General features: G+C 44.4%; 1 protein-coding gene across 3 annotated transcripts in view; it reads right to left on the bottom strand.

Moving 5' to 3' along the window:
- TBC1D15 (TBC1 domain family member 15) overlaps positions 1–23,472 on the bottom strand; it is a 1,818,951-nt gene that overhangs the window by 400,673 nt on the left and 1,394,806 nt on the right. For all 3 annotated transcript variants that reach the window (XM_069629387.1, XM_069629388.1, XM_069629389.1), the window contains one exon: positions 23,305–23,405. In XM_069629387.1, the coding sequence (XP_069485488.1) occupies positions 23,305–23,405 (101 nt within the window). The remainder of the gene's footprint in view (positions 1–23,304; positions 23,406–23,472) is intronic.

Below are 23,472 nucleotides of genomic sequence, written 5' to 3'. Positions count from 1 at the left end.
TTGATGACTGGTCAACCGCCAATGCAATACTCTACTGCACAATTTGGTTTTAGAAGAGGAGTAGGAACAATGGTGGGAGGGCTAACTGTCTCGCTCCTAAAAGAAACGGGGTGGAATCAAGGGGGGCCCCCCGGTATATTTGGCAAGTGTGGATTTGTCGCTAGCTTTTGATCTGGTTGACAGACCTACACTATGGCGGAAACTGGATTGCCTAAGCCTTCCGAAGGAAATTTTAGCAATTCTTATTCACCTTCATGAAGGCTCAAGAATACAAGTACACCTAAATAATGAAGGACTACTTTCCTTCCCAATTATAACATCAACTGGTCTCAGACAGGGTTGCATATTTGCCCCAGCCCTCTATAATTTATACATATCAGATGTCGGCCCATGCCTCTTGAATTCAGCGTTCATTCAACCTATTCTGGAAGGCAAAAAGATGAGTTGGTGTTCTTACGCAGACAATTTTCTGTTGTTTGATAAAACCCCTTTGGGACTTCAGAGATTGTTGACTGCATTCGCTCAGTACATGGCGCTTAATGGATTAATTATTAATCCGTTAAAATATCACATAATGCGTTTCAATCGAATGAAGAAGAAGGTAACAGACAAATGGTTTATGGAGAAGATTAAGCTGGGAACCAAACACTCCATTATATATCTGGACTGTTTGATTACCGATAGCCCAAATCATCTATTGATACGTAACCACTTTTATATGAAGGCCAAACAAAGCATTGCTCAAATGAAAGCTGTGGATCGCAAATTTAGTGCCTTTTCTTGTGTTCTAATGATAAGGTATTATAAACAAAAAATAATACCTAAAATCTCCTATGGCTTAGAAATTCTGTTCATATTAGGTAAGCTGGAAATGAGCAAATTGGAAGCTACCATCGTGAGAGAAATGACACACTGTTTACCAAAATGTATTCCATTGGTCGCCTTAAGATATGAGTTTTGCCTTCAATCTCTACAAAGTATAATCAAATGGAAACGTCTTTCTATCTTTCGAAATCTTATGACGGAAGGTGAAAATTTGCTATATTTGGATTTGGGTCGTCATTTGAAGGCTAATGACTCCAGATCTGCTTTCCTCAAAATGCTAATGGAAATTTGCAAAAAATGGTTAACTTCTGTGTGCGACACCATAAATACATTATCTCAAAAAACCTAGAAAAGTTAAACAACTACTGCAGAATGCAGATTGGGCAAACACAATCCAAATACTGGTAAAGCATGGATTATATCTACATTTGGTTTCTTACTATAAACCCATGGGTCTGCTGGAACCCTTTTTAGTTAGGTTTCCAAACAGGAATTTTAGAAATGTATTTATGAGATTCTGCTTTAATATTCTGGCAACGGGTGAAAATATAGCAGAAGGAGATAAAACAAAGGACTGTTTCATTCCTTGCAAATTTTGCAAAGATAAACAAACCAAAGAAACATTGAGACATCTAGTGATTGACTATCCAGCATTGTTTACATCCAGGCTTGCTTATTTTTGTCATTTCTCTGCAGATGTAAATTGGAATGATTCTTATTATCTATGGAAGCGTATGTTGTATGACAAACACACTCCTTTGCGTTTAGCGATAGTGAGGTTTTTGAAAAAAAGAGTGTGGTTTAACATAGATAATTCAGTGATAAGAATGCAGCATCAAAAGTCTAATTATTTTGCAGCATGGCAGATGTTTAGAACTAATATATTTAATGTATGGATTTTATTCCAAGAACTATTCAAATAAATACTTACACTCAAGGTTTCTTGATAAAACAATTTTTAATTTATTTCAGTCAGTTGTACAAGCCTTCTTCAAAAGGGAGTAATATATATTTAACAATTAAAATACACTTCAAAACACAATCTGTTTCTCTAAATCAGATGATACCCATTGGGGATGGCACACAAACACTTCCTATACCCTCAAGTGACTTAAATAGCTAGGACACTGTGAACATTGATTTATCAATGGTAGATTTAGAGAAATACTGAGCTTGGTGTAAACGATAGACTAGAGGAATAAAACAAAGGTTAACAAATAATTAATAAACAGGTAAGTACTTTTGAAACCTTACAATGTTCAGTAACTTAACCCTTTCCTGGGGAAAAGGTCAAGGCACAAAGTCAGAGGTAAAGAGGCGTCTCTCAGGAAGCCAGGACAGCCAATATTATTTGCACAATGTCAAGCGGAGCTGAAGATCTTCTTTGTAGGTAGGTAAAAAGTCTTGCACAAAGTTTTTGGAAATGCTTGTTGAAAATAGAACACTTGAAGGGCCACAAGCTGGGAGGCTTGTGAAGGGCAAAGCTTTAGCAACTCTGCAAGATAACCAAGACAGGTCTCAACTGAGAACAAGCAAGGGTACACAACAAGAGATAAGTTCTCTTAGACCGCACAGTACCTCTGGTTAGAAGAAATGGTTCCAGCTGGCTTCTGTTCCCGTACAGCTCTGCAGATCCTGCTGTTCTTGAGCTACAGTCGTGGGGGCAAGAGGGACTCCTGCTCTGCAATGGGAAGGTCAGCGGCAGCAATGAGCAAACTTCAATTCAGCGGTTCTTAGGTGTTTCAGCTCCTCGCGTCTAACAGCAAATAGCAACACCACGGTTCTCAGATACCACTTCAGACTTTCCTTGGTTCTGGGGTCCAGCACTCTGTTGAGGTGGCTCAGGCTTGGTCAGTCCTGCATTAGCGAAGTCCAGAGGATCTTCCTAGCGCTCGGGTCTGACTTAAAAGCAACGCACACAATCTGGTGTTCCTCTCCCTGGCACTTTGGTTCCAGCAGCAACAGCAGTGCAAGTAAAGCCAGCTCCAAGAGGATGTCCAGGCGGGCTTACTTTGGAGTTGATTGGTCCCACCAACTAAAAAGGGAGAAGTCGTCCTTGCTTCTCTAGTCAAGGAAAATTCAGAGCTTCAGCACAGCAGCAGGGCTTCACCGGGCAAAGCAACAGTGCAGGAGTTGCAGCAGGCGTCTCCTACCAGTTCTTCTTTGGATTCCTTCGTCCAGTGGTCGACTCTGCCTTCCAAGCCAAAAAGCCTCGCCTTTTATGCAGGTTTCTCCCATTCATTCCAGCCTAGCTCTCAATCACACAGCAGGGTGGCTGTTCTTGCCGGACAGCCAGCCGGCCAATCACCTTTGGGTGCATCCTGTGACCAAGGGGATTAAGCAAAGGGGGTTTCGGGCACCTCCCTCACTTACTGCCCCTGGCAGAAATACTGGAGCCAGAGGCGGGCTTTACTTATGAATCCCGCCAAAGACAAAACAAACAAAGGGACCAAACCAGGTTTGGGGCGCAGAGGAAATCTCAAGAAGGACCTTTCCAACAAGAAATGGCGAAAAAAAGAAGGCCCAGGCAATTTTGATGAAATGGGCACCCATGGGTGCCTTACTGTGGCTGCGAACGCAGCCCGCGGTAAAAACACACAATGGTAGTAAAAAGTAAACCACTGCCAATAGCCATTAATTGCAGAAAGGGTAACATAAAAATGTTACATGATAAACTAGACAAAGGGGATCCTAAGTAACCCCTCCAGCACCCTATGGTAAGATAGTGTTTGCTAGGTATAGAAAGTTACAAAATGTAAGCAAAGTCAATTTCACTTCACTGCTTTTAGAAACAATAGTTTCACCAAGAGAAGGTATTTAAACCTTTTGGATATCTAAGAAACGTCCATGTGCCACTGCACTGAAGGTGCTGTGTGTCCCAATGTAAAAGATGATGCCTATGGAGTTTGTCAGACTTCAAAGTTAAAAGAAACACAGTCTAAATGACAATAAAAATACAGGAGAGATAACAAGCCCTAAAGTCCAGCAAAAGAGCTGGGGGTCTGTAAGGTAGAAGGGAATTAGCACATTTTTGAGAATTCTCACTAACAGGGGTAAAGATCACTTCATCCCTTAAAGGCCTATACGCAGCGAATTGCCCCCCTATTAAAGGACATTGAATCTCAACTCAAAAAGTGGGACTCACTTTCGATCTCGTGGTTGGGTCGAATCAACTCGGGAAATGGTCATTCTTCCAAGAGCACTTTACCTGTTTCAAGCGCTTCCTATTAAGGTACCGCTATCTTTCTTCCGTAAAGTACACAAGGCTGTCTCTGCCTTCGTATGGCAAAATAAGACCCTGCGGATAGCCTTACCTACACTGATGCTACCACCAGATAGGGTAGGGATAGGTCTTCCTAATTTTTTACATACTTTCGTGCAGCGCATATGAGGGTTATAAAAGAATGGTCCACAGACACAGTTGAGAAGCGTTGGGTCCAGAAGGAATTAGCTGTGAGGGTGGCCCCGAGACTAAGTGAAGTACTATGGCCTACCAAGATCAGATCGCCCAACCAACATATATCTGAGCAAATTTATGCACACAGTAGAAAACACTTGGGACGATGCAGTAAAAACACGGTATAACAACTTTCCACTCACCTTTCACACCTCTTTTTTTAACCCCCAATTTACCCCAGGCCTAGAACCAAACGCATTCAGGGAATGGAAGGCAGCTGGGTGTGAGAAGTTGAGAGATATGTTTGTGGGAAAAACGGTACAACCATTTACACAATGCAAACAGGAGTTGGGACTTCATTAAAAATCCAGGTTTCAATACTTCCAGGTGCGGCACTGAATTCTGGCTGCCGCCATTAAGGCAGCAGCAACCAGGGAATTGACACCATTGGAACAATGTGTGTTATCAAATCCGGGAAATAAGGCCCTTATTTCTAATATATACAAAATACTGGGGAAAGGGTCCCCCAAAACGAAAATAAACTATAAAACACGCTGAAGGGTCACACTGGGGGAAGAGGGCACTAATCAGGATTTGGAGACACTTTGGAGAACAATCCCCAGACTTACCAGATCGACTAAAAAAAAGGATTCTGGCACAAACTCATGGTGCAATGGCACTCTATACACCAGCCCGCCTCGCTTAAATGAAACCCACCATATCTGACAAATAGAAGAGGGAATGTGACCATGTTGGAAATTGGGAACACATTTGGCTGAGCTGTCCGAGATTAGCTCAATACTGGGGAGAGGTGAACACATATCTCTGAAATCTTTTCTATTCATACTCCTCTCTCTTTACGTACCCATTTGCTTATTATGAAGGACGTTGATTTTAGACGACGGCCACAAGCTGTCCAGAAAGCATTAGTGATACTGCAACTAACCGCTCTGCTTGTAATTGCCCAGAATTTGAAGTGTAAAGATCCACCTCAACTACTGAATGGTTTACCAAAGTATGGAACTTTTTATCATTAGAATGGATGACACACTCTTACAGGCAGACTTCTCCCTGTTTACTAAAGACTGGAATGTTGTGCTAAGATTTTTATATAAAGACTTTAACATACAGTATTGCCCTCAAACACTGCGCCTGCTGGGTATTGCGTGATACGCTGAACTAGGCCAAGGATGTAATGAGCTATCATAAGTGCATTGTTTTTAATTTTGTGGCTTGGGGGTGAGGGAGGGACGGGGGAAGGTTGGGATTAAGAGTGGGTGGTTAACAGTTTGTGATTTAATCTTGAAATGCCAATAAAAGCTAATTGACAAAAAAAAGACATGTGAAATAGATGTCACAGATGAGATTGTGTTGAAAGACAAAGTGAACCCGGCGGAGGGAAGCTAACAATCGAAAAGGGTCTGAGCCCGGAACAGGGGCACCCAGGGGCGAAGAGTTATCACCCAAACACAAGCAGAGAAGAACTTTGGACTTTATGTTAACCTTTTGTTTAAACATTTGGAGCCCACAAGACCCTTCGAAGGAGAAGCTTGAATACTGAAGGGCCCAATATTGCTAAAGAACTTCTTGTGGACCTGAGCCCGGAAGAGCAGGATCCAGGGGTGAAAAGACATCACCCAATGTGCAAGCAGAAATGAGCTTTTGTTTATTATTTTGTTGAAGAGATCAGGTCCTCCGAGGCAAGAAACTGTAGGAAAGACTTAACCAATGAAAACCCTGATAAATTGAGAGCGGAACTGTTAGATCGTGCTGGGAAATCTCGAGGGTATGCTGTGCTCCAGAGTCCTACCTTGTAACTGTTAGGGAGAATTCTCTGTTTAGGCTGAATTTCCTAACCTAGTGAGTCCCTCAGCAGCTTTGCTGGATTTTTGGGGTTTATTTTTTTCTCCTGCCAAGAGTAAGACTCTTTTACCCTCACTCTAGGACATGATTTGATTGTGTTTCTTTGACTCTAGATGTGTTTAATGGGCTATGGGGTCTTTTACTCCATAGGGCTTCATGTGTTTTTGTGATGTGTGTTACACAGCACCCTCAGTGCTGAACAAAGGGGTGTCATAGTGACCCCCAGTATAGACTCCATACCCTGGGACTGACTACTGTCTCCCAGGGCATGTAAAGTCACCATTGACTTTACTAGTCTTGAATTCTGAACAGAACCAGTACAAGCCATCATATTGTGGACGTACTGGCTGGGGCAATTCGATTGCCCCGGGGTCTGTTAGTCGAGGGGGCACGTCTCCGTCCCCCCTGATCGAGTTTTGGCTGGTGGCAGTGGATACTACTTTTTATATTCAACCGCGAATATTTCTCTATGGGATTTTCCCATTGTTCGAGGCTACTATCTTTATTTATTTAATTACGATAGCCTCGAACATACCGCCGGTTTATTTAATATTTATTAATTCTCTGGTTGGTATTTTTTGCCAAAACCCGGTTCTAAAATGGCGTTTGTGTTTTCTTCTGTGACGCCAACCCAAGTCGAGCCCTTTGTTCCACTTTTTGGCGGGCTTCTCCACAGAAGCCCTCCAAAGTGGTGCCACTCTGTCTGGGGTACTTAGGAGGGGTGGAGGGGGTTTAGGCACCCTGGACTGAGTAGCCCAGGCAACTCAAGTCGCACTCCGTCCTGATTGGCCCAAGTGGTGAGCCGGCCGGCTCACCACTTAGCATGTTTGAGTGACAGCTAGGCTGAGTGAATGGGGGTTTTCTGCATAAAAGCAGGGCTTTGGGGACTGGAACTTCAGAAGTCGCCACAGGACCTAAGAATCCGAAGAGGGAGAAGCTGAGCCGACCTGCCACGATGACACCACCGGTGGAGCCCTGCTGGACCGTCTCACCACTTTTCCCAACGACAGAGGAGACCTCCCGCCGGAGAGTCTTCTTCCTTTGACTGGTGGGGATAACCAGTTTCACCGTCTTTTCGCCTTCCCGACGCATCTCGTGGCCGCCTTGCCTGTGCCAAGCACCCCGGCAACCGGAATACCACGTTTTACCACGACTGCGAAATAAAGGGTAATACCTTTAACCGGAAAACTCTGGGGCTGGTTTCTTCCCTGGCAGTGCAACGACCTTCATCTTTCCTCCAAGTCGAGATCTTCTCTTCCCCTGGACGACGACGAGACTTGCACCTGCTGCCAGGAACAACTGCCACTGCTGGAGGATCCTTCACACTTAAGGTACCATGTCCCGCCCGGCTTCCCTTGCCACCGACTGTACGGGGTAGATTTAGCCCCCGGCTTTCGAACCTGGGTTAGCCTGGGACACCCTGGCTAAACTTTTCTGAGTCTCTCTAAACTCTTTTCGAACTCTCTGCAAGACTTTCTAAGCCTAGTGTAACTGTGTGATCTTGGGCGCATTTGTGCTCTGCTCTCTCTAAGAGTGGGCCCAGCCTATGTACTTTGGCTCACAAGTGACTTTTGCTCTTCTGCCTTGCTAATAGTGTTCCTAAATCTTAGAGTGGTGTATCTTCACATATTCTGTCTTTTTCCCTCCCTTTTTCATGAACTTATTGGAGTGCCATCCATAGTTAAGCGCTCACCTCTGTCTGGAAATAAGTGGTGTTAACTAAGACGTATCTGTAGGAATAAGGGTTGTATATATTATAATAGTAACTGTGTTTAGAGTGTTTTACAAATAAGAGTGCTAGAGTGTTTCAAACAGTGTGTTTTTAAATAAATAATTATATACTTTGATACCAAAGCTCTGGTCAGTGTTTGCTTGTGCTATTGTGTCTGAGTGCCTATTTTGTTTATGTTTGCATACTGCCTAACTCTTCTTGAGGGAAGTTTGACTGCTCAGCCACAGCTACCAGGTAAATCTGGGTGGTACAGACTGCTACCAAGTGGGTTTACTGCTAACACCTGTAGTCCTAAATCTTTTGCAGTGTTCCCAAAGGGAACTGCACAGGTTTCTGCCTAACAGTAACATGCTCAAAACATGGGGAAAGGAGACTCGATTACCGCATCCTGACCTATTATTTGTAAACACTTCTTTACCTGGGAACCTTATCCCACACTCTTTGTTTGTATTTAGCGTAAGGATTGGCAATCATTTTTTCTTAGTATAGGCCCTTTTATTTGACAAGACGCCACTAGGACTGCCTTATTATCTGATGGTCGTAGCTTGCTCCCATCTAAGATTTAGGCTTAGATTAGGCATTTTTCCAACTCGCATGTACAGTTTAATAAACACCCTTGAACTGTGATCACTTGTGTCTGTATTTACTGTTGCCACCATGAGTTCCTTATATATGGTGTCAGAGCAGTGGGATATAATTCAACCGATAAAAATTGAAACCCATGTTATTAATTGTGGTACCACCGTAAGGGGAAAATAAAACAGCTGATCTCCTAGATTCTGATTGTACATCCACACTGAAAGAGGTGCTGCTCTGTTTATTCCACCTAGTCAACAAGATCTATTCTTTAAAACACAAGTGTTATTGGATAAACTTCCTCTCTCCCATCACAACATACAGCCATGAGACCGAATAATCCTCAAAGTTCGGCCTGTGTTTTCTTTTATCTGACCTAGTGCTCATCTCTCCGAACCTTTTTTCATTTGGACCCAGGCTCCATCTGTTGCGGGACCCTAAGGATTAACCAATTTTCCCCAGCCTTCTCCTTTCACAGACTCCTATTCAGAAGATTCAGAGGATTTTGAAACCTTATCCGACAGCATTGAGAGGAGTTTTTTCTCAAATTCAGATACCACAGAAGGAACCCTTGCACCAGCAGAAGAAATTGCCGACTTAGCCAACGTCACTGCCCAATTAGCAGCCCAACAGATACAGGCAGAAAATAGGCTCTAAGGAAATTTAACAAAACTAATTTTGTTACAAACCAGGCCATTACTACCACAAGGCGTACTTCGGGCATATTTTGAAGGCGAAGATTTGGATTTTTTTTTCAAAATTTTGAACGCCTGGCTCAGCAACTAGGATGGGAAGAAAACCTGCAAAGATGCTGTTTGGGACCCTTATTGAAAGGCGAACTCCAAACTTCATATCAACTACTTAAACTTGCACTTGTACAAGGAGCCACCTTCCTATCTATCAAAGAAGGGATACTAAAAAGAGTGGGGCAAACCTGTAATTTTACCAACAAAAATAACAAGCCGTAAAGTTAAACCCAGGAGAAACCCCTTTAGAACTAGGTGAACGCATTAAAAACACAGTGGCCCTATGGATTAATAACAAGTCATTAGAGGAACTAATGGAGATGATTACTTTAGAACAATTCACAAATTCTTTACTTCCGTTCTAAAAGAATATGTCCTCCAGTTACATCGGCATACTCTGACCACAGCCATTGAGCCATCACAGAACCATTCGGATGCAGCTAAACACTTCCATTTGACCAATCGATGGGAAGACTGGAAGGACCATAAGTCCGTCCATCCATCCATCGAATTCGACCTCAAGGAGTAGATAGACAAGGGGGACCACAGAAGATTAAAGAAGGAATATACCGGGAGAGAATAGAAAGTAGAAAAATGTATCCTAAGGCTAAGGACGAAAGTAGAAAAGAGGAGGCGAAAGGAAGTAGAGCATCTCCTTTGATATGTTTTTCTTGTAGAGAAACAGGACATCTAGCTAGACACTGTCCAAAGAATATAAAAGATGGACCCATGGAATTAGGCTGTTTGAAGGACAGAGAATGGGAAAAACCCTAGAAGGAGCTAGACATTTTCAGTATCTGCCTGTGTCAAACTCCTGTTGAGTTTACCTATAAATAGGCTTGGGTGAATGGGAGGCAAGTGAGGGCCCTGATCGAATCAGGGAGTAAGTAAACTGCTATATGGGCTGATTTAGTTACAATCAAAGATTTAGACAATGCAGCCCTAGTTAGAGTGACATGTGTACATGGAGACAATGTGGTGTATCCCAAAACACCAGTAAACATTGAAATCTGAGGTGAGTCCTGCGAAATATCATCCACTACTCTGGGGTGAGAATTCCCCATCTTCTCTACCTTCTTACATAGGCCCTTTATTTGGCAAGATGCCACTAGGACTGCCTTATTATTATTGGATGGTCGTAGCCTGCTCCCACTTTAGCTATAGGCTTAGATTAGGTGTTTTTCCAACCCGCATATACAGTTTAATAAACACCCTTGAACTGTGGTCTCTTGTGTCTGTATTTACTGTTGCCACCATGAGTTCCTTCCATAGGCGCATATTCTGTCCACCACTGCGGAAGGTTGCGATAGTGCGAAAATAACAAAGCATGTTGAACTGGGGACCCGTCAGCCCTCCTGAGCTCCCTCCTCTTCCGAAGTGTGAGATTGGCGTGCACTGTTGTAGTGACGTACACCGAATCTGAATATATGGTCACGTGGCACCCCTGTGACGCTTGTAGCGCTTCTATGAGCGCTGCCTGAGCCGAAAAGTGCACTGCCAATCTCTTTAGCACTAATGTTTTGTATTTGCCGTCCACTAAGCGCATCACAGCCGCCCTGTGTGTCTTAAACCTGTGCCTTCGTCAATTGTTGCTGAACCATCAATGAAAAAGACCCCCTTTCCATCAAGTGGGCTAACTTTTGCTTTGGAAATGTCATCCTCCTCCCCATCATAAAATACACAATCATGTTGGGCCATGTCTTTATCTATGCATATTTCATTCAGAAACGTAGCATGGTTTACCGTTTTGCATCTTACAATATAGATGTTTGTGCTGGATTGGATGATCTCATAGGCAGACGCTCTTTGTGTTGTTAGAGTGGACTTTGATCTTTCCAGGATAGAGAATATTCTGTGCTGCACGTATAAGGTGACGGAGCACACCATTACTATACTGGAGCTCTTTTCAATTGCAAATGCTGTAGCAGTGCCTGTTTGCATACAAATTGTCCTAGCATTACTGAGTCTAACATCCTGCTGTAGTAGGCCAATGGTTTGTGCCCCATCGTGCTCTTTAGTGTTAATACTGCAGTCATAAGTTGGCCGCTGGATTGAGAGAATAGGTAAAACGTATGAGTGAAGTCTGGGGTGGCTAGCACCGGGGCAGTAGATATTATTTCTTTGAGGGCATCCAAATTCACTGTGCCAGGCCATGGAGTGGCGTGCACAGATGCGGCACAATCAGGTAATCAGGTATTATCCTTTTTCTGTTCATAGATAACAATTGCTCAAAGTACAATACTTCCTGCAGGCAATACAGTAATTTGGCCTGTTCAACATTGTAACCCTTGTGGGTTAAGAGCTGCAAGAGTGTTATCGAATCTTCCCTACACTGGTGTTCACTGTCACTGCACACCAGCCAATCATCCACACACTGGATGATCATGCTGGGCACCTGAATATTTACTAACGAGTCATGGAAAATTCAGTTAAAATACTCAGGGACTCGCAGTACCCTTAAGGCACTCGCTTGTGTTCAAATCTTACCCCCCGCCCCCTTGTGTAAACACAGTGAAATATTGAGAGTCAGGGTGCAGTGGAATGGAATCAAAAGCGTTTTTTAGATCCACCACAGTAAAGTGGGTCGCTTCCTTGGGGAGGTTACAAAGTATTGTCGCAGGGTTTGGAACCACAGGAAAGTCGCCCTGTACAATGTCATTTAGGAGGTGTAAATCCTTGATCATCCTCCAACTACCCCCCTTTGCCTTTTTTATAGGATAGTTAGCCGTGATTCCCTTGTTTAATAGGGCAGTGATGGTGTCCCTAATCCCTTCCTCCGCCTCCCTTGAAGAGGGTACTGTTTCACTCGGGGCAGCACAGCACCTGGCTTCAGTGTTATTCTCACCGGACAACTCCTTGTAACAGCCCCATATCATGGGCATTTGTGGTCCAAAGTCTTTTGGGTACTTTTTCTAGGTCTCCGTCAAAGAAGTGGGCTGGGGCTGCAAGGGCCACTAGGGGACATTGAACTTTCTGGTACTTTGTCATAATTTCACAGGAATACAAATGGGCAATAAAATTATTCACCATTGTCTGGTTTGTCTTCAAAGAACTCTGTATCAGTTACCTCCCTAAAAGGCACTGCAGGATCAATACAGAGCACTGTGCGCCTCTCACACCCAACAAGGTAAGTCCCTATGGCAACAATTTGCTTTGCCAAAACCACCAGACCATGAAATCAAGGGACAATATTGTTCATGCCACTAACTTGGGGGTCACCACAGGGCGAAAAATAAAATCAGCTGGCACTCGCCACCAACCTTGGTCATTTTGTGGCACTGCCTCAAGAAGCACTGCAATCCTGTACAAGAATATATCTGGGTCCACAGGAATCCTGCAAACCACTGCTTCTCCCCTCTTGCATATATGATAACCATTGAAATCAATGCAAACATTTCTGGGCTGGCACATACTATCCCGCTGTCTGTAAAGGAGATAGTCATGTTCAATTCATTAATTAGGTCACGGCCCAAGTTTATCGGGGAACTTTCAGAATACAGCAGGGGAGCCTGCAGCACCTTCTCCCATATTTTAATGTCAAACATGGCGACATCCCCAGAGAAGCCCTGCGTGGTCAGAGTTTCACCTGATAGCGGGAAGTTTCCCTCACTGATGCATGATTTAGTGGCACCTGTGTCAGACAAAGATGAAGTGCTTGTTTCCTAGCTCAGCGCCCGCCAAGGGTTCCTCGTCAGGGTGGGCTGTCATGGATAGTACTGGGCATACAAGAGCTTTCTGTGGTCTGTCCTAGTCAGGGTAAATATTTGTACCTGGGAACGAAAAAGGGTTAGCTCCCATGGCGCTGACCCCCCCGGTGAGGTACAATGGTGCCATTAGGTACAGCATCATTTGTTGGCATGTGTCCTCTGTTTAACGTGATGGGCGGGTGCATATGTGGCTGGGCAGCTTGTGGGTTTTTCATTTGTGCACCTGGAGGGGAGGGTGAAGGGGGTAACTGGTTCTATGCCTGGTGGATCTCATACGGTATAGAAGTTGGTATTTGGAGCTGTCCTTCAGTCTGCAGCTGTGGACAATAGTTCCTATATGAGTTATATCCTGCCCCGGGCCTGCTCCTACTTTCTCTTGCAAAGTGTCCCCATTTCCTGCAGCTCCAACACTGCTAGGGCCCCATACCACCAACTCGAGTTCCCATACCTCCAAACACCCCAAACCCCCACCCCTTCCTGAACCCACATCTTCCCCGCTGTTGACCTCCTTGCTGCCACTCGGGGCCGGGGTGCTGATGCCCCCTCCCACTGTCCTTGTCCTCCTCTTGGCCAAAACGTAGCTATCCTTGCATTTACGGGCGCCTGTGTGCGCCCTGTCATTTCTATCAGTGCAGAAGCGGGCGCCACCCTTTCTACAGCTATTTTAGCAAAAGGTTTGTGCACCAGTTTCGCTTCTTCTGCCTGTATCCGCTGTGCTGCTTCCTTTTTGCGCTCCTTAATTCTTTTACAATGATATATTACTATCGTCTGAATTTCCGCCCACCCTTTCGCTTCAATGCCCACTATTTTGTTGAGTGCCTTGTGCACCGCCTTGGATAAGACCCTTTTTATAACTAAATAAAAAAGATGAACTGATCGGATCGGTCCTACTGGTCCCCTGTCTCCGCCCTCCACATCTCTTGAATTTTGATAATGTACTGTGCGGGGTCCTCATCCTCATCTATGGTGTATTGCATTATAGGCTATAAGTCTGGGGTGTCGGGATATGTTTGACTGTTGTTGAATGGAGCCCCATCATGTCCATCATCATCCAATTTCACACTAAAATATCCTGCCTTAACCCCTATTGTCCCCGGCTTGATCACCAACAATTGCCACTATTAAACTTTTCATATCTCCCACAGCTAGAGGAACGCCTGCTGTCTGTTTTTTTGAATGTGTAAATCCATTTCCCAGCTCCAGCAATAAGGGGCTGGAGCACCTTGATCAAATAATGTTTATCCATTTGTGCCTAGGGCACATAATGTGCTCTCACCGGACCTTTGTGTAATAGTGGCATCTGCATGCCCATCCTCTTCCCTTCCTCCGCCCACTTCCTTTTTTCCTTGCAACTGCCACTCGGCCATATCTGTTCCTCAATCGTGGTCCCCACAAGCTCTCCACTCGCTGTGTTATCGCTGGTGCCCTCCTCTTCATCTTCAACCTCGTCTATTGTGTCCCATTCATACAGCCTCAACTCTGTCTGTTTTTCCATCAGAGCTCACTACCCCATATTCTGTGCTCCCTGCTAGCCCGCCCTCACCCTCTGTCATCCAAACATGCACATCCTTTATGGCCCTACTATCCAATCTAAATAAAATGTCTCCCGCTCTCAATTCATTTAGTCCGCTCCCTTCATCCTTACCTCAATATGTGTTATTCTCAGTCATGCCAGCTCTACCCGCTCCAGCGCTTCCTCTAACTCCTTCTTACATTCTTGAGGTGGGGCATTAATTGGGCTGGAAATGTATGGTGGTGGTGGGGCGGTGGCTGGGGTGGGCACATAGGTCGGATTAGTGTATCCCGTTGCTAGGCGAGCAGCTAATGGATATAATCTCTTATGTTCTGTTGAGGTTCTGCTCCCCTTTATTACGGTGGCCCCTCCATGGGTATCCCGCACCCCTACCTCGTCGGGGTCCTCCACGTCCTCAATCATCTTCCAACTATCTAAAATCTCTTTCCTCTTCTGCAGCTGTTTGCCTTTGTGCTTCACTGTTAAAAATGTGCTCATGTGTTCTAGCACTCCCATATTGTGGGTGCCCTGCTCTGTTCAGGAGCGGGGCATTCCCGCTCGTGTCTCTACCACCCATTGCTTGTGGTACTTTTCAATCTTGTCCCTGTACAATGGCAGTGCACTATACATCCCTCTCCTCATTTTAGCAAATAACATGCTCAGATCTGCTAAGCTTACGCTTGCGCGCTGCTCATGCTGCAGTTGTCAAAGTCAAAACTAGTCCTCTGTCCCCTCCTCCCTGTCGCCCCGTCAAAGTTCCCTTCCCTTCACGCACACTCAATACCACACTACACTCACTCAATATAATATGCCTTACCAACAACAACCCACTTTAGGCCTCCAGTACTTCCAAATAGAAAAAATTAAAAAAATTAAAAAAAATTGAAATACACTAAACTAACAGACCAAAACAACAAATACTACTATATCCGATCCCACTAATTACGGAGAGTTGTTACTTGTTTACCTCTGTGTCACAAAACAAAATGGTACTATCATCTCCCCTCACTCAGGAAGGCTCCCTACGCTCCTTTATTTTCCTTCCTTATTATTCCTCTTAAAAAATTCATGATTAAAAAGCACACAAAAAATGCTCCTTTACCACACAATCAAACACACCCTTCCGTCATTTGCACAATCCCCCATTTACCACACTTGCAAGGGTATACTCACATATGCATGTTCGCCCGAATTCCTCCGTCAAGCGGTCCCAACAATGGACTGCAATCTCCCTGGAGCCGTGCCCTGCTTCAAAGAGCAAACAGGAATTCTGTAGAAAGGGCTCCCACACACCTCTGGGACTGACGTGTCTGGGACTGGTCACTGCAGGTGGGTGCGGCCCCTTCGGGGAAGTGTCCTGGAAGCCGTCATCTATGGCGTCATTACATACAGTGAAAACCTGCGAGACTGGTTGGCAAGACCCTATTCATGGGCGGCCCACTCCATAGGGGATGCTGTAACGCTCACCTGATTCCCACGGAGGCGCAGGTCTGGCTTCGAGTGCTGATGCTTCTTCAATGGTGAAGCGCAGGACTCTGAAGATGGACAGGATGGGCCCTCTACTCTGGCTTCTCCGGCTTGCAGGAATATTCCCCTGTGCGTGAAAAGGGAGTATTACCTACTGACTGAGTTATGCTCAAGCCTCCCACTCTCTTCCAACCCTCCACGATACCCTTCCACGATTCCCCGTGAAGTCTCATCTTAGGGTCAGGTAGGATGAGCTCTCCATCCTGCTTCTGATGCAGGGGCGCGTTGAAACCCAGTTACTTCACTAGATTGAGGAGAGTTCAGGTAAGCTTGACTATTCAGGTAAGGCTCTGTAAAAGTTCTGTTGCAAGTTCAAAAGTCCAAGCTTAATAATAATGTTCATTGTCTTTTTGCAGCAAGCGCTAATGCTTATGTCTTTTTTCCCCTTAGGGGCCAGGGTTCGGAATGCCGGAGATATGGCACCAACCTGAAGTGAAACGTGCAGTTCCAGTAAATGGCAGGTTAGTTCTGGATGAGCGCTCGGGAACCGACTTTGCATACGCTCATTCAATGTCTTTGTCTTTTTTCCCCATAGGGGCCGGGGTCCGGAAAATGCCTGGAAGCGGCAAGACCCGAAATGAAATGGGAAAGACCCAACAGGTAAGTCTTATTCCCTTCCTTCTCTCACCTCTTATTCTTGTCTTTTTCTCTAGGCTCTGGGAAGTGGCTGTGTATCCGGATGATCGCTGCTGAAGATGGAGGAACCCAGGAAAGGTGAGTGAAATGCAGCGCTGCAGCGATCGTGACGAAATGCTTTTAAAAATAATGTCTTTCCTTTCAGGATCGTCGGTGATGTCTCCGTGGTGCAGATTTAGCTGGTAAGGTCTCTTGTCTCCCTTTGCAGGTGACCCAGGATGCTGACAGGCGTGGCTGAAGTCCAGATGCAGGAGCTGACACGGTGAGCGTCCAGCTGCGAGGAGCAGAACAACGCGAAGCGTGAGTTGCTGATCGGGTGTGGTTTAAATAGCTTTGGAAGAAGTACCAAGTGTGTATCCTTCCTCCGATCAGGTATGTATCCTTCCCCGACCACACCCGGGTGGAAAGTAGTCCCACAGGTAAAGTAGTTCCATTCAAGCCTCAAGAGGGCCTGGATGTGGCAGCATGGTCTGCATCAGGTAAGTGCACATTAAAACACTTGAACACATGTCTAGCTTTATGAGCCTGGCGCCTAAGGCGCCAGGACAGAGGTCCAACATGAGCCTGGCGCCTAAGGCGCCAGGACTGCGTCCAAAGGGCCCCAGCTTGGGCCCGCTGGCACTCCCCTGGGGGAAATGATGCCTGCCTCTGGGGTCGCTGGGTCGGACCTGGCTCCTTGGAGGTAGGCATCATGACAGATGCTAGGCCATTGGTCCCAGCCTTATTGTCCATCTCTGTCCACGTGGGTGCTGCTGAGCTTGTCATCCGCTGAAAAGGGCCTAATAAGCAATTAGTTACTTCAAAAACAACACTACTCTATCACTGTAATGGTGCCCCTGGCTGCACAGATATGGGCCCAGGGGGAGAGCCAAGGTCATTCTTACTCGCATACTTCACTCATTCCCAGATGCACCAACAACTTCCCATGGTCTTTCACGCTCGTTTTGAGCTATAATTTCATCCCTCCTCGCCACCTTGCAGCAGAAATCATGTGACCCAAATGTGAAGGCGAGATAGCCTTGCTTTCGGATCTTTTTGATCGATTGGGGGTCTTACAGCATTATGGTCGGTGGTCTGGGCTTGGCTGGCATCATGGTACATGGGGGTCTTGGGATCAAAGCATGGCGGGCTGCAGCTCTGACGCGGGGGTGTTAGGGCTGAGAGGCCATGCTATCTGTATCGTGGCATGGTAACTGCCAAGAGGCTCTCTGCCCCCTTCTCATGGCCTTGCAGAGATCATTCTTACCAAGGCACGAAGGCCTACAGCCTCTGAGACAAGGAAAGGTGTGTAACTCCCTAAAGCTCGCTTGTGGTGTGGGATATGTCTGTGCTAATAACGCAGGCCTAATACTAACACATTTGGTGCTTTGGCATACGTTTCAGAATTGCTGCCAATAACTAAGATGGCATTTACACTTGCCTCTACTAAATAGCTCCTAATGCATGTACTATGGGATTGTGAACACTCCTGCGTGCACGCCCCCCTCCCTCCTGCTCTCAAGAAGTGAGGCCTACCATTTGTTTCTCATCAGGAAACACCTAGGGGAGTGGGGAGACGATCTCTCCTTCCTAACATTGGCAAAATGAGAGCATGCAGATTATGTGGCGGTATAATACCGGAAACCACCAAACACCTCATGCTAGAATGTGACGGATTGGTCACGGTTCGGAAACGAACAATAGGGGCAATCTTACAATCATCAATTACCTTAAATGGATCTGGGAAGTGTTTTACTTGCAAAACAACCTTGTGATCCTGTATCACATGCCTAAAATGTGGTGCAGTATCAAGGACATATTAGACATTGTGATTGGCTAAAGGCAATTTTGTCTGTATTTATTCCTCTACACTTGTGTGAGGGCTGGAGAGTTTGGTAGCATGCATTGCACTTTTTATTTCATATAATGCATTCATTTTGATCTCAATATGTCTTCATTTGTATACATTTTATCTAGTATTCCATTGTATTTTAAAGTATAGAAAGCCTTAAGTGGCTATTTTATACTAAATAAATAAAAGCTTATGAAACTTAATGGGCTTGTGATGAGCCAACGAAGGTCAAAAATAGAGTTTCCGATATTCTATAGGCCGTGGTATGAGCAAGATAAAGTATTAATGTCCTAACATCAAGCCTGTGAAGGGTTTCCTCCGCCCTTGAAGAAGGGCAAAGATAGCAGATGGGGAGAGAAACATTCTGATTAATGCAGAAGGATGAAACCACCATTTGAAGAAAGGAGGCATATTTGCAGAACCAGCTTGTCCCTGTGAAAGACCAAGAACGTTTCTGAAGAAAAAGCCTGAATTTTACTGACGGTTCTACTAGAAACAGCACAACCAGAACAACTATCTTCTAGGTGACTAACAATGTTAACTTTGTCCAATGGCTGAGAGGTCTGTGATCTAAAGCAGACAGTGCTACGTGGAGGTCGCAAACCAGTTGTGTCTGCTTGACCGTTGAAAATAATCTGAGCAAACTGTCTAGATGTCATTTAACTATAGGGATAGCAGAGGAGAAAACCATTTCTTCTGTTCAGGGGCAACGCATTTGTCTTGGAAACAAGACAACGCAGCGCAACACAGATTTGAATCCTGCTCCCGTGCTTAGAAACCACTCTCTGTTATTGAGCGTGTTATATAGGAACAATTATAATTATAATGATAAGCCCCAAAGGCCACCAAAGTAAGTTCTGCAAGTATCAACCTGTACTCCACCCTGAGCCAGGTGAAGCTATAAAGACAAGGCATCATCAAGTTGACAAGTAAGAGGGTTTGATTTCTTTCCCAAAGCCCAATGGCAAAAGTGTGTCCAATAGCGCTGGTATTGGGAATGGGTGGACAACGGTCTGGAATATTGAATGAGTCTCATTCTTTTGAGACAATCCCTAAAGGCCCCAAGATTAATTATTCCAGGGCCAGGCTTCTAAGATTAGAGATAGAGGGCAGGGGTGGAGAATCTACTTGCTCCGCTGGCAGAGAAGGTATTGGACTTGTCGGAATTCAAATTGTACCTTCTATGGTTAGGGGAAGGAGATCTGAGAACCAAATCCTCACTGGCCAGCAATGGGCTACTAATATTGTGCAATGCTGAGACGACTTGAATTTGCTGATCAGCCTCTGGAAGGAAGGCGTGGGAGGAAAGGCATAACATGTTCCATTGTTCCAATCTGTCTCAAAACCATCACTGGGAGACCAGAGGCTTAGGTACATCCACATTACGAACAAGAGGCATTTGGAATTCTTCTCTATGGCAAACAGGAGTACTGCAGGACAACCCCAGAGGTTGAAGACTTCTTGAAGTCTGAAAGCATTGAGCTCCCACTATTGGCCTCCCACACAGAGCCTGATGGGTCTGTTTGCTTCCGTGTTTTCATCTCCCAGGAAATGAGATGATATCAGGCAAATGTTGTGTGCAAAGGCCCAATTCCATAGAAGAACCGCCAGGCGACAAAACTCTGGGGACCTCATACTGCTTCTTGACATGAAATATTAAGGTAATACTGACTGTTTGAATCAACAGTCTTTTAACTAAGTACCCTGTCCTGTGTCCAACAGAGGAAATCCATTATCAAATTGAAGATGGCTTTTTACTTCAGGATATTTATGTGAATAGAAAGATCCTTTCCTGATCAAAAGCCATCGACAGAAATGTCCTCAAAGTTAGCTCCCCAGCCCTCCAGAGATGAGTCAGTGTGGATCACAACTGAGTGGGGAAGAGATCCCCAAGGGGTTTGTCCCATGAAGTTCTTCGACTGCTGTCACTAAAGAAGATCTCGGGCGAGAAGGAAGTAGAATAGAATCCCAGCAATCGCCGGCCTCCGGCAACCAATGTTGGGCCAGATCAAGTCGGATCTGCCTCACACAGAGTCTGGCAAATAGGGCAGACAGAATGCAAGAAGCCAGAGGGCCAGGTAGCCTCTGAAACCACCAAGCATAGTGGCTTGGCCTGGTGAGGAAATGAAAGACAGCAGCAGATATGTCGCCATCCTCTCTCGAGCAGGGAACATCTTTGCTGTTACAGTGGCCCACCTAAAGCCAATAAATGTAAAGATCTGGGATGGGACTTTGGAAGACTGATCAGGATGCCTAGTACAGCCAACAGGTATAGAAGACTCTCTAGGGTTCTGGACATCTCCTCTGGAGAAGAGCCATTCAGCAACCAGTCATTCAGATATGGATAAACCTGCAATGGCATTCAGAGTTTTCATGAATAACCCTGTGTGGCGAATTGAGACTGAAGGGCAGAACGGTGCACTGGAAATGATCCTTTAGATCCACCGCACATATGCAATCCTCTGCACATAACTATTCCGCGATCTGCTGGTATCACCATCTTGACTTTTTCTAGGGGAAGAAAAAGATTGCCATATGAGAGGTCCCCAGACCCCGCTCTGGGAATGGGACCCGCTCCATAGTGTTTATCTGAAAGAGAGCATAGCTTAAATTTCAGCAAGCACTCCACCTTCGGGCTGAATATTCAGGCAAATTTTACTCTGTCCAAAACCGCTGCTGCTAAATACATGAAAAAGGCTTATTGCCATGGTTACTAGATGATTGAAATTACCTTGGATTGTGTGAAACTATTTCCAATATATTTTCCACTGTTGGACTCATTAATCAAATCACGTTGACTCTTTCCATTACCTGGTTGGACAGTTTATTGGCAACTGTGTAAACATTGTGCTTCAGTAATAGTCTGAATGTTAAATCTTGATTGGTGTTTTGATAAATCATTCAGTGTCCCTAAATTTAAACTGTCATGTTAGGCTTCATAGCACACATACTGATGTAGAATCATATATTTGCATGTAAGCAGTGATTTTAAAACAACTATGTACATTTTGATACCTTTCCAAACTGATTTTGTTAAGCACAATGAGATAAATTGGGATGATGATTATAAGTATATAGACACAAAGACATTCATCTTTCTGTTGCTTAAGTCTAAAGTTGGTCAACTGCATATTACTGATGTATATTGATTAAATCATTCAAATATAAAAAAAAAATCAAAATCCAACCCAGATTAGAATGCTGACGTTTTGGGCTTTGTATTAAAACGCCACTTCCGGGCAATTTAAAGCAGGAGTGATATTTTGTAGATATTGCTGAAGTTACATCTCCCTTTTTTTTCTTTCTTCCGTTACTGAAATATCAAACAATTAACTAAATCGATTATGACAACATACACCAGTCAGCCTGCTTAGCAAGTTAAGTGCTTGCTGCAGAGATTTGTGTTCTATCTGCAACCCTCTGATTCGAAACCTAACATGGTTGATTATGCATTTCATACTTCCAAGGCTATTAAGTGGAGGACCTCCGATTCAGGCAATAGTGGCACCTGTGGCTAATTATGTAACATTTACACCAGTGCTAAAAATTGTGCAAATGCATGTAGCACCAAATTTGCTGTTTGTGCAACACTGAATGAAGTAAACAGGTTTTACCGCAATCCATGTTACATGAAGATTTTTTTTGCAGAATTAAATGGGTTTGTTCTTTTGATCTTCCAGCATGATGGGGGAATAGAACTTGCTCGAAATTTAGCTATGACCCTATTACATAACATTTTGATTAAAGACAAGACATTCAAGCACACATACCCATTTTTTGTTTTTTTCTGATTATACTATATGGAACAACAAACCTAATTGTTGCTCAGCTTTCCAATGTAAATGATGTTCCTTCAAGTCATGCAGCCAACAGTACACAAATCAGACTACTTCATTAATTTCTCTCCCCCTCCTTCCCAAGTGCAAAGAATGTTAGATGATATGGATTGGGGCAAAACCGGTTTGCTCCATCACATGCAGAAGAAACCGGTGCTAAGTGCATATGCTTAACCCATCACATCATACCAACATTAGATAATAGGATCCCTGCTATTTATAGTGCTACGAAAGAAGCAAGCACACAGAAAAATGGTTTAGCATATTAAATCATGATGGTCAGTAGGGCCAATGTTTAGATGTGGTTATATGCAAGATTGACAAAAGAAAACCTGCTTGACCAATCAGGAGTTTTAAGATTCTGGCCGTCAATGTGTTTCTCAATGCTGGCTCTCTTCTGTTTCTCACCTTCCTGGGAAAAGGATGCTGTGTGTAACTTTAAAAGCATCTCCTTTTACTGTGGCCACCACGGCTAAGAAATCTTTGATATCTCTGCCTCGTAGGTAGGTTTGCGTGGACCGAGATCAACTGAATTGCCTGAAACTCTCTACAATCTCCCAGGGTACTAGATAGGAAGAACTGATGCCTGGGTTGAAATAAAACAAATATATGACAGTGATACAAAAAGCACAAATGTGTTATTTTACTATTATGAAAATAAGCCAATGGATTCATATGGCTCCAATTTTCCTAAAATTCAGCAGTATTTTAGCACACAAATGTCATATAGCAAAACATTCTAATTCTCGAATGATATTGTGGGAATGTTTATCAACTTTAATGTAAAGTCTCTGCACTTAGTCCAGATTTTAAATTGACATTCTCACAGTTGCAAGTCTTGCACATATTGTTACAAATCAGTAGCGGAGGCAGCTTTTCGTGCCGGGGAGGATGGGTGGGGGGGGGGGGGGGGTAACAGGGCACCCACAGGAGGCTGGGGGCGCACAGGACACCAGGGGGGTCCAGGTGGGGGCAGCTGCCCCCTGCCTGGCTCCGCCACTGTTACAAATATAGCTTACTGCCATTTTGAAAACACATATTTTCAACATGGGGAAAACACAATTCGGCTTAGAAAATAAATAATGTCCCCTCCATAAGAAAAGTGACATCCTTACCATTTGATCCATGTACGATACAAAGCACCAGAAAGCATCTACTTCATTTTCCATAACATACAAAATGGGGGAAAGCAAGTCGCTCATTCCTTGCACATATCCTTAACCAAAGAAAGAAATCAAAGTTTATTTGATACTAAAAGCAAAATATACAAGATGAATTAAAAC

The sequence above is a fragment of the Ambystoma mexicanum genome, chromosome 12 (genome assembly GCF_040938575.1).
Source record: "Ambystoma mexicanum isolate Mex_15411 chromosome 12, UKY_AmexF1_1, whole genome shotgun sequence".
Classification (NCBI taxonomy): domain Eukaryota; kingdom Metazoa; phylum Chordata; class Amphibia; order Caudata; family Ambystomatidae; genus Ambystoma; species Ambystoma mexicanum.
The sequence above is the reverse complement of the archived record's forward strand: the minus strand, read 5'-3'. Positions and strand labels throughout refer to the sequence as shown.